This window comes from Lissotriton vulgaris, chromosome 2_1 (assembly GCF_964263255.1).
Source record: "Lissotriton vulgaris chromosome 2_1, aLisVul1.2, whole genome shotgun sequence".
Taxonomy (NCBI): Eukaryota; Metazoa; Chordata; class Amphibia; order Caudata; family Salamandridae; genus Lissotriton; species Lissotriton vulgaris.
The window spans coordinates 849322934-849337967 of record NC_141687.1 but is presented as its reverse complement, the minus strand read 5'-3'; the positions used below and the strand labels follow the sequence as shown (position 1 = coordinate 849337967).

The 15034-nt window shown below is 46.4% G+C and overlaps 1 protein-coding gene across 1 annotated transcript in view; it reads right to left on the bottom strand.

Moving 5' to 3' along the window:
- COPS8 (COP9 signalosome subunit 8) overlaps positions 1–15034 on the bottom strand; it is a 118779-nt gene that overhangs the window by 7916 nt on the left and 95829 nt on the right. Inside the window, exon 5 of the mRNA XM_086956301.1 lies at positions 6582–6689. Within this exon, the coding sequence (XP_086812427.1) occupies positions 6582–6689 (108 nt within the window). The remainder of the gene's footprint in view (positions 1–6581; positions 6690–15034) is intronic.

Sequence of the window (15034 nt, the reverse complement as noted above, 5' to 3'; positions counted from 1 at the left end):
CATCAGACCGAGCAGGCGAAGGACCTTCAGGACTGGAACGACCGCTCCATTGCAAAACAAAGGAATCATTTCCTGTATGTCGCGAATCCTTTGAGGAGGAGGGAATGCACGACATACAGTTGTGTCCAGTACAGCACCTTTAACAGGTTGCGCTGGGAGGGCACCAGGTGAGACTTGGGTACATTTATTGAAAACCCAACCTGTACAACAACTGGGTAGTCTCCCGCAGATGATGGAGCACCTTCTCTGACGACTCTGCTTTGATCAGCCAGTCGTCCAAATAAGAGAATACCGGGATCCCCGACCTTCTGAGATGTGCTGTCACCACCGCCATCACCTTGGTGAAGACTCGAGGCGCAGTAGTAAGACCAAACGGAAGGACCGCAAACTGGTAGTGTTGCGATCCCACCGTAAAACGGAGATACTTCAGGATTGGGATGTGGAAATATGCATCCTGCAAGTCGAGCGACACCATCCAGTCTTCTACCACCAACACCCCCAGTACTACCAGTACTACAGCCACCAGTACTACAACTACCACCACCACCAGTACTAGCAGTACCACGACCACTAGTACTACCACTACCAGTACTACCAATACCCGTACCACTACCACCACCACTAGTACCACCACCACCAGTACTACCACTACCAGTACCACCACCACCACCACCAGTACCACCACCACCAGTACTACCACTACCAGTACTACGGGCAGCAGTACCACCACCACTAGCACTACCACTACCGGTACCACCACCAGTACTACCACTACCAGTACCACCACCAGCACCAGTACCACCATCACCAGTACTACCACTACCAGTACCACCAACACCCCCAGTACTACAGCCACCAGTACTACAGCCACCAGTACTACAACTACCACCACCACCAGTACTAACAGTACCACGACCACCAGTACTACCACTACCAGTACTACCAGTACCACTACCACCACCAGTACTACCACCACTAGTACCACCACCACCAGTACTACCACTACCAGTACTACAGGCAGCAGTACCACCACCACTAGCACTACCACTACCGGTACCACCACCAGTACTACCACTACCACCACCACCACCAGTACCACCACCACCAGTACCACCACTACCAGTACCACCACCAGCAGTACTACCACCAACAGTACTACCACCAACAGTACTACCACTACCAGTACCACCACCTCCAGTACTACCACTACCAGTACCACCACCACCACCAGTACTACCAGTAACACCACCACCAGTACTTCCAGTACTACCACCATCAGTACTACCATTTCTACCACCACCAGTACTACCACTACTACAGCCACCAGTACTACCACTACTACAGCCACCAGTACTACCACCACCAGTACTACCACTACCACGACCACCAGTACTACCACTACCAGTACTACCAATACCAGTACCACTACCACCACCAGTACTACCACCACCAGTACCACCACCACCAGTACCACCACCACCAGTACTACCACTACCAGTACTAGAGGCAGCAGTACCACCACCACTAGCACTACCACTACCGGTACCACCACCAGTACTACCACTACCAGTACCACCACCACCAGTACCACCACCAGTACCACCACCACCAGTACCACCACTACCAGTACTACCACCAGCAGTACTACCACCAACAGTACTACCACCAACAGTACTACCACTACCAGTACCACCACCTCCAGTACTACCACTACCAGTACCACCAGAGTAGAGTAGTGAGTAGAGTAGTGAGTAGTGAGTGCAGAGTAGTGAGTAGAGTAGTGAGTAGAGTAGTGAGTAGGACATCACAGGCAGCAGCTGTGCAAGCTTCTTACACTCACAAGGAGACCACAGGCAGCAGAGGTGCAAGCTTCTCACACTCAGAAGAAGGACATCACAGGCAGTAACGGTGCAATATTCTCACACTCACAAGGAGATCACTGGCAGTACACAGCACATGAACACACTCCATAACACATAGCAACAATACATTGCCATTTACAATGCCATTAGCTCAAACTCAAATAAATCCGAGCCCGATTGCATTTCTAATGCTTGTTTATATATAGGCACTATTATGCTTGTGGACCATGTGTCCGGTATTGGCACTAAAGGTAGGCTTTTAAATACATTTGTCAGAATGGGTGCCCAAAGTTCAGGTTTCCATTTAATAAGGTCTATTGGGAGGCCATCTGGCCCAGGGGCTTTATTGCCGAGGCTTTGTTTAATACCGGCAATAACCTCTCCCAGGCTGATCTCTAAAGGGCGCAAGTCGCCTAATGCGAAATAGTTATTGACGTTTGGTGGTGTTGCATACACTTTAGAGAAGTGGTCTTCCCATTGGTGACTAGAAATGGTACAACTTATTAATGACATTTGTGTACCCATATTACGCATATTTTTTACTGCGGCCCAAAAAGTTGTGCCTTTTTTCACTGATGCCGAGTCTGATAATTCCTCCCAGCGTTCTGACAAAATGATTGCCTTGCGTTTCCCTATTTCAGCTTTATACCTCTTTCTTGCCTCCCTGACCTTAATTTGACATCTAGGCTTAGCATTCAGTGCATTACGTAGGGCCCTATTTGCAACTGAGCAGTTGTTGTCAAACCATTTAGGGTCCGTGTTGGTTTTACGATTAGGAACAGTTAAAAGTGTTTTTATGACTGAGCACAGATTAGTAAAATCTGAGATCACCCTTTGGTGATTCCCATTGGCTGTTATACATGAGTCTATTAAATTTTGATGTTTAGTTGTGAGTTGATTAGTTATACTACCACTATCAACCTTCCTCCATTTCAATCTTAAATTGTTTGTGGCGGGGGTTATATCTCTGGCCCCCACAGTACTTTTAAATACTGGCGAGGGCCCTAGTCTAATGTTCGCAACCAATGTGTTATGATCCCCGAATGCAGTCTCAATAACCTTAGCCATCGAAAGACTGTCAATAAATTCGGGTGACATAAAGATGTAATCTACGGTTGAGGAATAATCTCTACCTCTAAATGTAGGAACATAATTATCATTAGGGGTTGGGCTTGCGTCCATAATGTTAGTGAACATATGATCGCAGATAAGCAAGTCCAATTCTTGTCCCCTTTTTTCTGCTCGGTCGTTTCGGGTATTTACCCCCGGTCGGTCTAGATTACAAATTTTTGCGTTAAAATCCCCAGCTAGAATAATCCTTTTGCTTATACTATTTCCTAGGGGTTCAGTTATACTACTCAAAATTTTAGAAAGTTCGATGAAATTTGTGTTTGGGGTTGAATAGAAGTCGTTATTATAAAAATGAATTATATAAAAGGGGACCTTTCTTTTATATTCGATGATCTGGATATTAGGGCTTTTAGTGGGTATTACCTGCGGTAACCCTGATACCAATTAATAGTCCACCCATCGGTCTGCCAAAATCGGGTTTGCCTGCAGTTATGCTTTTGCAGTGAAAACCCTCAATGTGCAGGTTGATGGTGGCCCATGTTTCCTGAAACATAATTATGTCTATGTCGGAAAAAATCTTTAACCAGTTTGGATCAGATAATCTTGGCTCCAGTCCAGCCACATTCCAACTAAGGATCGCAAGGTCAGAATTAGGCCTGGTTGGTATATTAAGTATATTAGGACTGGCGTCTATGGTGCTTTCAATAATTAAAGTCCTCTCAAAGGGGGTTTTCCTTGCAGGTAGCAAACTATCTGTACCCTCGCAGCTACTTATTGTTGGTACTATTGTTTTCTGTTTGTCGTTATTTGTCCTTGTAGGCAAGGGGAATCCCTCTGTTGGCGATACTATTACATTTATTTCCTTTACAGTCGGGTTGGGAGTCTGATAACCATTAAGCTGCTGATTATTTCTGCTATTGTACTTGCTATAACCACCCTGTTCTTTGTGTGGGTTGATGGTTGGTATCAGTCAGTCAACCATCTCTAAACAGCTGTATCTGTTATAGGTCTGAAGCCCCATAAAATTGTCCATGAGGCCTACATCTCTTCCCATATTTCCTCCCCAGCTTCCCATGTTCCCTCCCCAGCTTCCCCATTCTTCACCCCAATCTTGGTAGCCCGGTCTACTCCAATTCCTGTCATGGCCTAGCCAAACACAACTCCTAGGGGGATAGAAAAAAGAGAGTCGTTTTGTTTCTATGTGTTTGTAGGAGCCTTGTGTGTTCCAGGAGCATATGTAGTCTACAGTACGAGGGTCCTCAAAATTGATTATAACACAGTCACCCTGGGTAGTTTTGCGCTCTTTTCCTATCCAGGGTACTCTACGTACTGTTAGAATCCTACTTGTGCAGTGTAAGGGTAGCGGTCGATTGACATTAAGCCAATGTTGTACTTTATTTTTTAGGGACCAACTAGTTTCAGCAATGTGATCTGCCACCTCTGGGACCCCAGTCATGACTACTACCAATGAGCTTGCCTCTGGGGGGAGTTGAACCGTGCGTCTATGCTCTTTTTCTCCCTTCTTCTGGTCCTTATCGGGGGCATGGGAGTTGACTTGGGTTGGCTTTCTGTTTGTTTAGTGGGTTGGGGAGGTACAGAATCATTTATCGGTTTGACTAAATTTTTATTTGCTTGGGCTGCTGGTGTCCTTGTTGTTACAGTAGTACTCAACACTTGTGCTGTCGTCTTCTTAGGCCCTGGGTCTACAGTGTTGTTATTTCCAGTTTTAGTTTTAGTCCCACCCGTTAGAGAGGGCACAGGGTTAGAGGCAGTCTTAGAGATAATTTTGGATGAGGCATGTAGCCCAGCTAGTTGTTTCTCTATATTTAAGAGTCTAGTCTCTATTGGGGAAAAATAAGATCTAAAGAGTTCCCCAATTTTTACTAGCAGACTGCTAGTTGCTTCACAGCAATTATGCGTATCCCCCCCTACTACCAGGGTCTCTATACTTCCTAATTCCAAATCCTCATTAGTCTCGTCAGGAGTTAATCTACTGTTCCCGTTTTTTAATTGGTGATCTTTTACTTTGCTAGGCTTTTTCTTTGGTGCATTCTTCTCTTTGGCCAATGTCGCCTTAGCTTGTTTCTTTTGCTTTGGTATAGCACCCTCCCTCTTACCCCGTGACTGTCTATTCCTGATGTTACAGCCCATCTGGGCCTGGTTCCCTATCATGTTGGACCGACCCATGAGAAGGGACACACTCTAGATTTGACTTTCTCTACGACCCCCATAGAGATGCTGGCTCCTATCCAGGTGCTTTGGTCTGATCACAGGCTGGTGAAATTTTATTTCTCTGAAGTTAGGAAGCCTTCTGGTGCCCCCCGGCAGACTTCCGTGGGATTCAGGGCACTTCACCGGGTTACTCCGGAACTGCTGGCACAGTCTTGCGCGGACCATCCCTGTGCTTTAACGGGGGACTTAGAGGAGGATGTGGAGCGATTGCAGGCCTGGCTCTCAGAGAGGCTTAATGATCTTGCTCCTCTGAGACCCCTCCGCAAACCCGAAAAAGGTGCATCTGCCCCTTGGTTCACGGATGCATTGGCGGCTTCACGTCGGCAATGCAAGGTAGCGGTAAGAGCATGGCGCGTGAAATACGACGCGACGGCGAAACTCGTCTACAGGTCCTTGGCGAAAGCTTATCATCGGAACATCCTCTCGGAGAAGAAGGCTTATTTCGCGAGAAAAATTGAAGCTGCCTCCAATTCCTGTAAGGAGCTTTTCGCCATTGTGCGGGAGTTTACAACTTCACGCGCGGCACCAACTCAGACCCCCCCCCCCCCCCCCTCCTGCGTCTTGGGTCAGGGCGATTGCGGACTTTTTCACCTCTAAGATCCAACGGATCCAGGACTCCTTCCCTGTGCTGGAGCCTGAGATGCCCGGTCGGGCGGAGAATGCCGCGGTTACCCTGCCTAATGCAGGTGTGGACCTGGCAGTTTTTCCTCCTCTCTCTATGACTGCTTCATTTGACCTGATGGCTGGGCTTAAATCAGGTTCCCCTCGGGATGCCTGCCCCGCAAAATTTCTAGCAAAGATGGCAGCTATCATTAATCCACTCGTGAACCCCCTGTTGAACTTTTCTCTTGCACAGTGCAGGGCTGAGTGGAGTGGCGCTGAGTAGAGCGGAGTGGCCTAGACTGGAGTGGAGTAGCAAAGAGTGCAGTGGCTAAGAGTAGAGTGTTTTGGCACCCAGTAGAGTGAAGCAGAGTCACTAGGTGTACAGTGAAGTGGCGTAGATTCAGTGGTGCACAATAGATTAGAGTGGCGTCAAGTAGATTAGTGTAGAGTGCAGAGGTGTAGAGTGGTGTAGAAGGGTGCAGAGTGCTGTAGAGTAGAGTGCAGTGGCGTAGAGTGGTGTGAAGTAGAGTATCGTGGCATAGAGTGCAGTAGTGCAGAGTAGATTAGCACAGAGCTGTAGAGTGCAATGGTTTTGAGTAAAGTGGTGTAGAGTGCATTGGCATAGTGTGCAGTGGTTTCAGTACATTAGAATGCAGTGGCGTAGACCTGTACAGAGTAGGGTGTATTGGGGCAGATGGCAGTGGCGCAGAATAGATGGTTTCAGAGTAGAGTGAAGCGGCATAAAGAAGAAATAGAAATAAACCCAGGAGAAATAGACAAAGCCCTGACAACAGTGCCTGCAAATCAACATACCTTTCACAGCGTCCTCAACTGGAAGCCCCACAAAGGTGGCAAAGTCATCAGCAGAGATGGAAGTGTAGGCTTGTGACACCAGCCCAAAAGCTCGCTGTCTTGTAGCGTCTAGAGAGCAAAAAGACAAAAAAAAAAAATACAGGTATTCGAATATCAGATATCTGATGTCAAAGTATCAACCTACCTGCGAAAGCCCAGCTGCACAACACAATATATGCATTTGAATTATTCACAACTGCTATTTTTTAATGACTTTTAGGTTAAACACTTGGGGTGTATCAATGGTTCTGCCTGCTTTTAAAAAGATTCCCCCAAGGGACCAGGATTAATAGGACTCAGTGATGACCCCTGAGGGACTACCAAGGCAACGAGAAAGAGTTTAAAACAAATTCCCCCTGTAGTTTCCGCAGTCCTGCCATTTCAGCCTAGATTACACACAGGGACATCTGGGGCACTGTCTGATGTCACACAGGTGATGGACATACCACCAAATGATGGTTGACGATGCCAAACATGGGGGAGGAAAAAACACCAACAAGACAATTCCGGACCCAACCACTAGATGGCGGAATAATGCACAGCATGTGAATCAAGAAAAGGATTCATGCTGCAAGACTATATTATACACATAATTTTAGACAAAATTCGAACTACACCCAACCTAAAAAAGCTGATCTTGTGTTTGCTGCCAGTCTCTTGCCTTTGCTAATGCTCTTTCATAAATCTTTATTACAAATTGATAGAGAAGGTTGAAAATATAGATTAGAGAGGCCTGCAAAACAGATACAGAAGGCCATAAAGACAAACAAAGACAAAACAAGATGGTCAGACAGACAGACAGATAGAACTTGTAAAGATAAATAGATAGACTTGCACCGATAGATAAACTTGCAAAGATAGATGGATAGACTTGCACCGATAGATAAACTTGCAAAGATAGATGGATAGACTTGCAAAGATAGATAGATAAACTTGCAAAGATAGATGGATAGACTTGCAAAGATAGATAGATAGACTTGCAAAGATAGATAGATAGACTTGCAAAGATAGATAGATAGACTTGCAAAGATAGATAGATAGACTTGCAAAGATAGATAGATAGACTTGCAAAGATAGATAGATAGACTTGCAACGATAGATAGATAGACTTGCAACGATAGATAGATAGACTTGCAAAGATAGATAGATAGATAGATAGATAGATAGATAGACTTGCAAAGATAGCTGGATAGGTAGAGAAGCAGGAGATAGGTTGAGAGACAGGAAGATGGAGACACAGACAAACATGTAGATAGACAGGTGGATAGACACAAAGACAGACACGCGGAAAGACCGGTAGATAGACACACAGAAAGTTAGATAAGGTTGAAAAGATAGACATACAGACAGAAAATCACTTATTCAATCAATGATAAAATCAGTAAATAACTATATAAGCAAGACACAAGAGCACTGAAAGCAAACTAGAAACAAATGTAAGCAGGACATACAGACTAAATTGTTTACAAGTATAGCTACAGTTCTCAATTAAAATACATACAGGAGTGCAGTTATAAAGGTATTTCATCGTGTGCATTCTAAAAAGAGAAAATACTTTATAAAGAATAGATTCTAATGGACAGAATATGGTATACTCAAAGCAACAACTGGGTAAACAAGCATTGGCAAAACCAATAAATGCAAGCACTATTGGCTTTGGCTATGTGTTTTAACCTTGTTTTATGCCAGTGCGGCTGCTGTTCAGCACGGCTAAAGGTTAGTTGGGTGAAGTAGATTGGATTGGTGTAGATTAGAATGGGACAGACTGAGGTAGAGTGGGGTGGAATGGAGTACAATGGATTAGTGCAGGTTGGAGTGCGGTAGCTTGAACTGGGGGAAATTGGTGTGAAGTGGGGCAGATTGGGTAGATGGGGCGGAGTTGCTTGGGGTAGCTTAGAGTGAGGCAGATTGGTGTGGGGTAGATTAAAGTAGGGTAGATCTGGGTAGTTTGGGATATATTGTGGTATATTGTGGAAGAGTGAACTGGGTGGAAATTGGGGTGGAGTGGGGTAGATGGGGTGGAGTTGCTTGGGGTAGATAAGAGTGAGGTAGATTGGTGTGGGGTAGATTAAAGTAGGGTAGATCGGGGTCGTTTGGGATATATTGTGGTAGATTGTGGAAGAGTGAACTGGGATGGATGGGAGTGGGCTGGATTGGGTTGATTAGATTGGAGTGCTGTTGGGTGGTTTGGCGTTGGGTAGATTGGAGTGGGATGGAATGGTGTGGAGTAGAGTAGATTGGGCTAGACTGGAGTGGAGTAGATTGGGGGAGTAGATTGGAGTGGGACAGGGTGTAGTAGGATATATTGGGGTAGATTCGAGTGGGCTGGGGAAGAGTAGAGTGCAGTAAATTGGAGTGGAGTCGGCTAGATGGAGGGGAAAGGACTGGAGTGGTATGGGGTAGATTAGGGTGGAGTGGGATGGATTGTGTGGATTATGGTAGTGTAGACTGGAGTACAGAGGGGTAGATTGGAGTTGAGTGAGTAGATGGAATAAGACACCGGAATGGGTTAGTTTGGAGTTGGTTAGATTGGGGTGGGGGAGATTGTGGTAGACTGAAGTGGAGATTGGAGTGGAGTAAAGTTGGATAGAGTGGTGTGGGGTAGATTGGAGTGGGGTACATGCAGATTGGTGTACATTGGAGTGGGTGGATTGGATGGGATAGATTGGAATAGGGTAGTTTGGGGTGAAATGGGTTAGATTGGACTAGTGTGGGGCGGATTTGAGCAGCATGTGGTAGTGTGGAGTGATGTAGAGTAGAGTAGAATGGTGTGTGGTAGATTGGGTAGATAGGAGTCGAAACTGGAGTGGAGTGACATTGATTGGGGAAGAATAGAGTGGGGAAAAGGGGAGTAGATTTTGGTAGAGTGGAATGAGGTAGACTGGGTGGATTTAGAGTATGATGAATTGCAATGGAGTGGGATTGATTGAAGAGGAATGAATGGTGTCAAGTAGTTTGGAGTGGGTTAGAGTGGGGTGGGAAGGTTGTGGTGGGGTGGAGTGGATTAAGTGGGATGGATTGAAGTAGATTGGAGTGGGGTAGACTGAAGAGGGATAAGATGGGGAGCGGTAGATTATAGTAGGGTAGATTGCAGTGGGTGGAGTGGGTTAGACTGAAATGCAGTGGGGAAGATTTGAGTGGCGTGTGGTAGACTGAAGTGGGGTCGATCTAGATAGACTGGAGTGCAGTGTGGCAGAGTGAAGAGGGGTAGACTGGAGTGGTTTAGATAAGATGGAATGGAGTGTGGTAGATTGGAGTGGGGTTGATTGTGGTATATAGGAGTAGTGTAGGTTGGAGTGGGAGGACTGGATGGGGGCGATTTGAGTAGGGTACTTTAGGACGGAATGGGGTAGGGTAGATTGGAGTGGGGTGTGTTAGACTGGACTGAAGTGGGGTAGATTTGAGTAGCATGGAGTGGTGTGGAGTAGGGTAGATGGGGTAGAATATAATGGAGGGGTAGATTGGGTGGATAGGAGTGGGTAGATAGGGGTAGAGTGGAGAGGGTTAGTTTGGGGTGGAGGGAGGTTGGATAGATGAAGTTGAGGTTGGAGTTGAGTCGAGAGTGGAGTGAGATTGATTGGGGAAGAGTGGAGTGGGCAAGAGTGGAGTAGATTATTGTGGACTGAGGTAGATTGGAGAGGGATGATTGGAGTGGGGTAGACTGGAGCGGGATAGATTGGGGATGGGTAGATTATAGTAGGATGGATTGGAGTGGGGTAGATTAAAGTGCAGTGGGGTCAATTTGAGTGGAGTGTGGTAGACTGGAGTGGAGTTTAGAACATTGGAGTTGAGTTTGGAACACCGGAGTGATGTGGGGCGGGGTGGATTTGGGTAGGGTGGAGTGCAGTGTGGAGTCAAGTGTGGCAGTGTTAAGTGGTTTAAGTAGGGTGGATTGGAGTGCGGTAAATTGGAGTGGGGTAGAGTTTGGTAGATTGGATTGGGGTAGGCTGTAGTGGAGCAGGGTAGATTGTGGTGGGGTAGACTAGATGGAAGAGGAGTTGGATATTTTGCACTGGAGAGTGGGGTAAAATGTAATGGAAGGGGTAAATTGGAGTGGAGCAGAGTGGGGAACATTGGAGCGCAGTCGGGTATTGTGGAGTCAAGTGGGTTGGACTGGGGTACATTGGAGTTGATTGGGGTAGAACAGAGTGAATTGGGATAGTGGGGTAAATTGGAGCAGAGTGGGGTACATTTCAGTGGAGTGCTGTAGATTGGGTTAGAGTGGGGTGGGGTTGATAGGGTTAGATTGGATTGTAGTGGAGTAGATTGGGAGTGTAGTGGAGTAGATTGGGAGTGGAGTGGGGCAGATTGGGGTGGAGTGAGGTAGATTTGGGTGGAGTGAGGTAGATTAGGGTTGAGTGAGGTAGACTGGGGTGGAGTAGATTAGCGCAGAGCTGTAGAGTGCAATGGTTTTGAGTAACGTGGTGTAGAGTGCATTGGCATAGTGTGCAGTGGTTACAGTACATTAGAATGCAGTGGCGTAGACCTGTACAGAGTAGGGTGTATTGGGGCAGACGGTAGTGGCGCAGAATAGATGGTTTCAGAGTAGAGTGAAGCGGCATAAAGAAGAAATAGAAATAAACCCAGGAGAAATAGACAAAGCCCTGACAACAGTGGAATGGGGTAGATTAGGTTTAGTGGGCTAGACTGAGTTAGAGTGGGGTAGATTGTAGTGGGTGGGTACATTGGGCTGGAGTAGACTAGGGTGGAATGGGGTAGATTGTATCGTAGTGGAGTGGATTGGGGTAGACTGAAGTGGAGCGAGGTAGATTGGGTTAGAGGGGGATGGGGAAGATTGGTTTTACGGGGGTGGGAAAACTGGAGTGGCGTAGAGTGGAGTGGGGTAGATTGGAATGAAGTAGATTGGTGTAGATTATAGTAAAACCAAGTGGGAAGGGGTAAATTAGGGTGCATTGGAGTGGAGTGGGATTGATCGGAGTGGAGTGAGGTAGATTGTAGTGGGTCAGTGGGGTAGATGGTGTGAAGTGGAGGGACGTAAAATGAAGTGGTGTGTTGTGTTTTGGAGTAAATGGCTTAGATTAGAATGGTGTCGAGTGGGGTGGCGTGTTGCAGAGGGTCTAAGAGTGGAGGGGCATACCGTGGAGTGGCATGTGAGGTAGAGACTGGGGTGGAGTGAGGTGGACGGGTAGATTAGGTTACAGTGGGTTAAATTGAGTTAGAATGGAGTAGACTGAAGTAGGGTAGATTGAATCAGGGTGGGAACATTGGGCGGGGTAGACTGGATTGTAGTGGAGTTGGGTAGATTGAAGTGGAGTGAGGTAGACTGGGTTAGAGTGGGATAGATTGGAATGCGGTAGATTGGGGTAGATTATAGTGAAGTGGAGTGGGATGGAGTGGAGTGGGATGGAGGGGATTGGGGTGCAGTGGGGTAGGTGGCGTGGCGTGACAAAGTGGAGTGGTGTGTTGTGTTGTGCCGTAGAGTGAATGGCGTAGATTGGAATGGTGTGGAATCGAATGGTGTGGAATCGAATGGTGTTGCATGTAGTCGAGGGTCTTATGAGTGGAGGGGCGTGGTGTGGCATAGAGTGGCATTTGCATGGTGTGGTAGCACACTGCTATTAAAGACAACACATTTTCAATTAAAATGATTATTACATTTGAACCGAAATATGGTTTTAAAGCACACAAACGATAATGTGTGCAAATGTCATCAGCTAGTGTATTGATGTGTTTTAATCGTATTCAAATATTTGTTTCCACCACACTTCAGAATTACGAAAATAATGTGCTTCATTTGCACTAATTCTGATATATTCTGAAACATCTGCACAGTTTTTATTTTGTTGTGTGCAAAAAAAAAACATACTACACCCTCTTCTCTTAGATGGGTATTCAGCAGGATTGTGAAATAAATTCTCTCACTTTGAAGTCAGAGAATGAAAGATTAACCCCAAGCTCACTGGAAGAGAGAGCCTGACATATGATTCCTGTCTTTGAACGCACACCAAACGTGACAAGATAAGAGCAAGATTTAAAGGCCTGTTTAAAGAAAGTGAGGTAGTGGAAGAATACAGTAAACAAGGTTTGGGCAACAGGAGTAACAAACTGAAGATGGACAGCGTAAGCAAATAAAGCTAGCAAATAGAAAGCTAGTCAATGTGAGTTACAAATCACAAAGCCAATGGTAAGCAATGGGCAGATTGCATTCCTAGCTCAAGTTTCTGAAAATCCCCAAGATATCTTTAGCAGACCAGACAGCTTGTACACTGCGACCTAAAAAGGCAACTCCAAAAGAAATTCACATCATTAGCAGGAACCAGGAACTCATAAAGCTGCAGTGTGTGTGCTGTAAAGACCTGGTAGAAAACGCCCTGTTATCACATCAGGCTTTAAACACAAAGGCAATACTAAAGTAATAATTAAGTGCAAACAAAAAAAATGTGGCACTAAAAGGAACTACCTTGAGTGAATGTGCTCCTTGTGAACGAGCAAAATACAGTTACTCAAAGAGAAGTTAACCAGTGGCTGAAGTAGGCTGATCCACTGACCCTTGCTGTATGCTGTAGGGAGCTTAAGAAAAATGTGAATCCACAGCATCACACCAATGGATGAAGAGAGCTGGCTAAAAAGCTGCTTTAAGTAAGTAGGTTATATATATAATTTTTGTAAAATCAAAAGGTCTTGGCTACCATCAGGCCTAAATATGCTACAGCCACCATTACAGGATGCCAGGAGTCGGTCTCCACCTCCTGAAAAAAGATCTGAAAAGGTATATAAGAGAGCAGATTGAGTACACCTTTACCCTCTTGTGCGGGGACTTTAACTCTCATGGGCGGGGGGGCCTCCACAGGGACCCATTGCTTTAAATTACTGATGGAAAAATAAAAAACAATAACAGCTAGAAATTTGACACAGGGTTTGCTAATCCTTATGCTGGAGTACCAGTCCCAATAGTGGACGCAAGAGACCTGCAGATACTGGCTGGGAACAAGACACCGGCACAAGCTTCTTGTGCGGGAACCGCACACCTGTGGCAAGCTTCAGGGACCCATGATGGGCTATTGGCCAGCATGAACGAGCAACTGGACTCAATAAAATTGAAAACATAAAATAAAAATACAGTTTTGCAGGTCTTTTGATGTAGAAGTACTTAACATTTGCAAGCTGTGAGACTGTGCTCACCCCTAAAGATTACTTTGTGACACAGTAAGCAATATGCTGCCACAAGTGCAAAGTTGGGTTCAGTATCACCTTGTTCTATCTGCAGGATATCTTCAGGCAACCCTCCAGGAGGGACAGCATTTTGCAAAGGTGACGATGTACTCCTCTCCTTAGTGTCCTTTTTTCAGGTCTCGCCTGAGCCAGCGCATGCTCTTCTCTGCAAGACATTTAGTAAGGGGGTTTCAAAGTGCTACCAGAGGCTTTTGCTGGCCTCAAGCTTGTGGTTACACGCACGTGCGCAGCCGCCATGTGGGTTTCTGTCAAGGCTCATTAAACCTTGTGTGCCTCTCTCCGCCTTTCTTGTGCTTCAATTCTTATCACGGTGGGGTGTCTAATTCCACTGGCCGTGTCTGCAGCTTTCTCCCTCACCGGGGATATTTCCCTTACCCTAATCGGTGTGGAACCCTGTGCTCTCCTACCAACGCACTGGAGGTACCTCTGCACCCGTGGCTGCCTCCGTGACCCACACACCATACAGGTGCCCTGTCTATCCGAGATAGCCGCAACGCCTCCCTCTTCCTACCCTCCCGTTAATGGAGCTCCCCTAAAATGATTCCCTGGAACACTGATTTCAGCTGTGGCTCCTCCCGGTCTCTGAGGTCCTTCCTTTCACCCTACAGTGTCCGGGCAGCTCCACTTTCTGTACCTTTCCCCAATGGGTCCTCTTTCCACACTGTTTTAGTTGCCCCCCTCTTCTTGAGGGGGTGGGCTCCTATTATCCAGACAGTGCTTCAAAATCTCCCCGCGCCCTCATCTCCATCCCCTGCCGACCGCGATGCCCTCTAATACGGTGTCACTCCCCTCTGTGCCTCCTCGGCTGGCGCTTCTCTAGCCAATTTGCAGTTGCAGTTCAAAATTCAGGGTTTTATTTGGGTTAGTTTTTCCACTGAGACGTAGGGTTGCGGCTGTGATTCGGGCATCCCGCATTGATTTCTGGTATTGAGAGGTAACTTCCTGGTGCCCCTGCATTGTTTCTGGGTTGCGGCGGTGATTTCTGGCATCCCACGTTGACTCCTGAAAGTGGCTACGTGTTCTAGACAAAAAACATCATCTACAGGTAGGAGGGGAAGCTCACACTTGCCACCCCCTTATGGAGTTCAGAGAAGCTGGGAAGTTTGTGGACGTCCAAGGGTTTTGACAAATGGGATCTTATAGGGATCACGCAGGTCAAATATGTATGGGGGAAGGTCACAGTGCGCACATTCAACTATCTCAAGCAGCAATATAGCCTT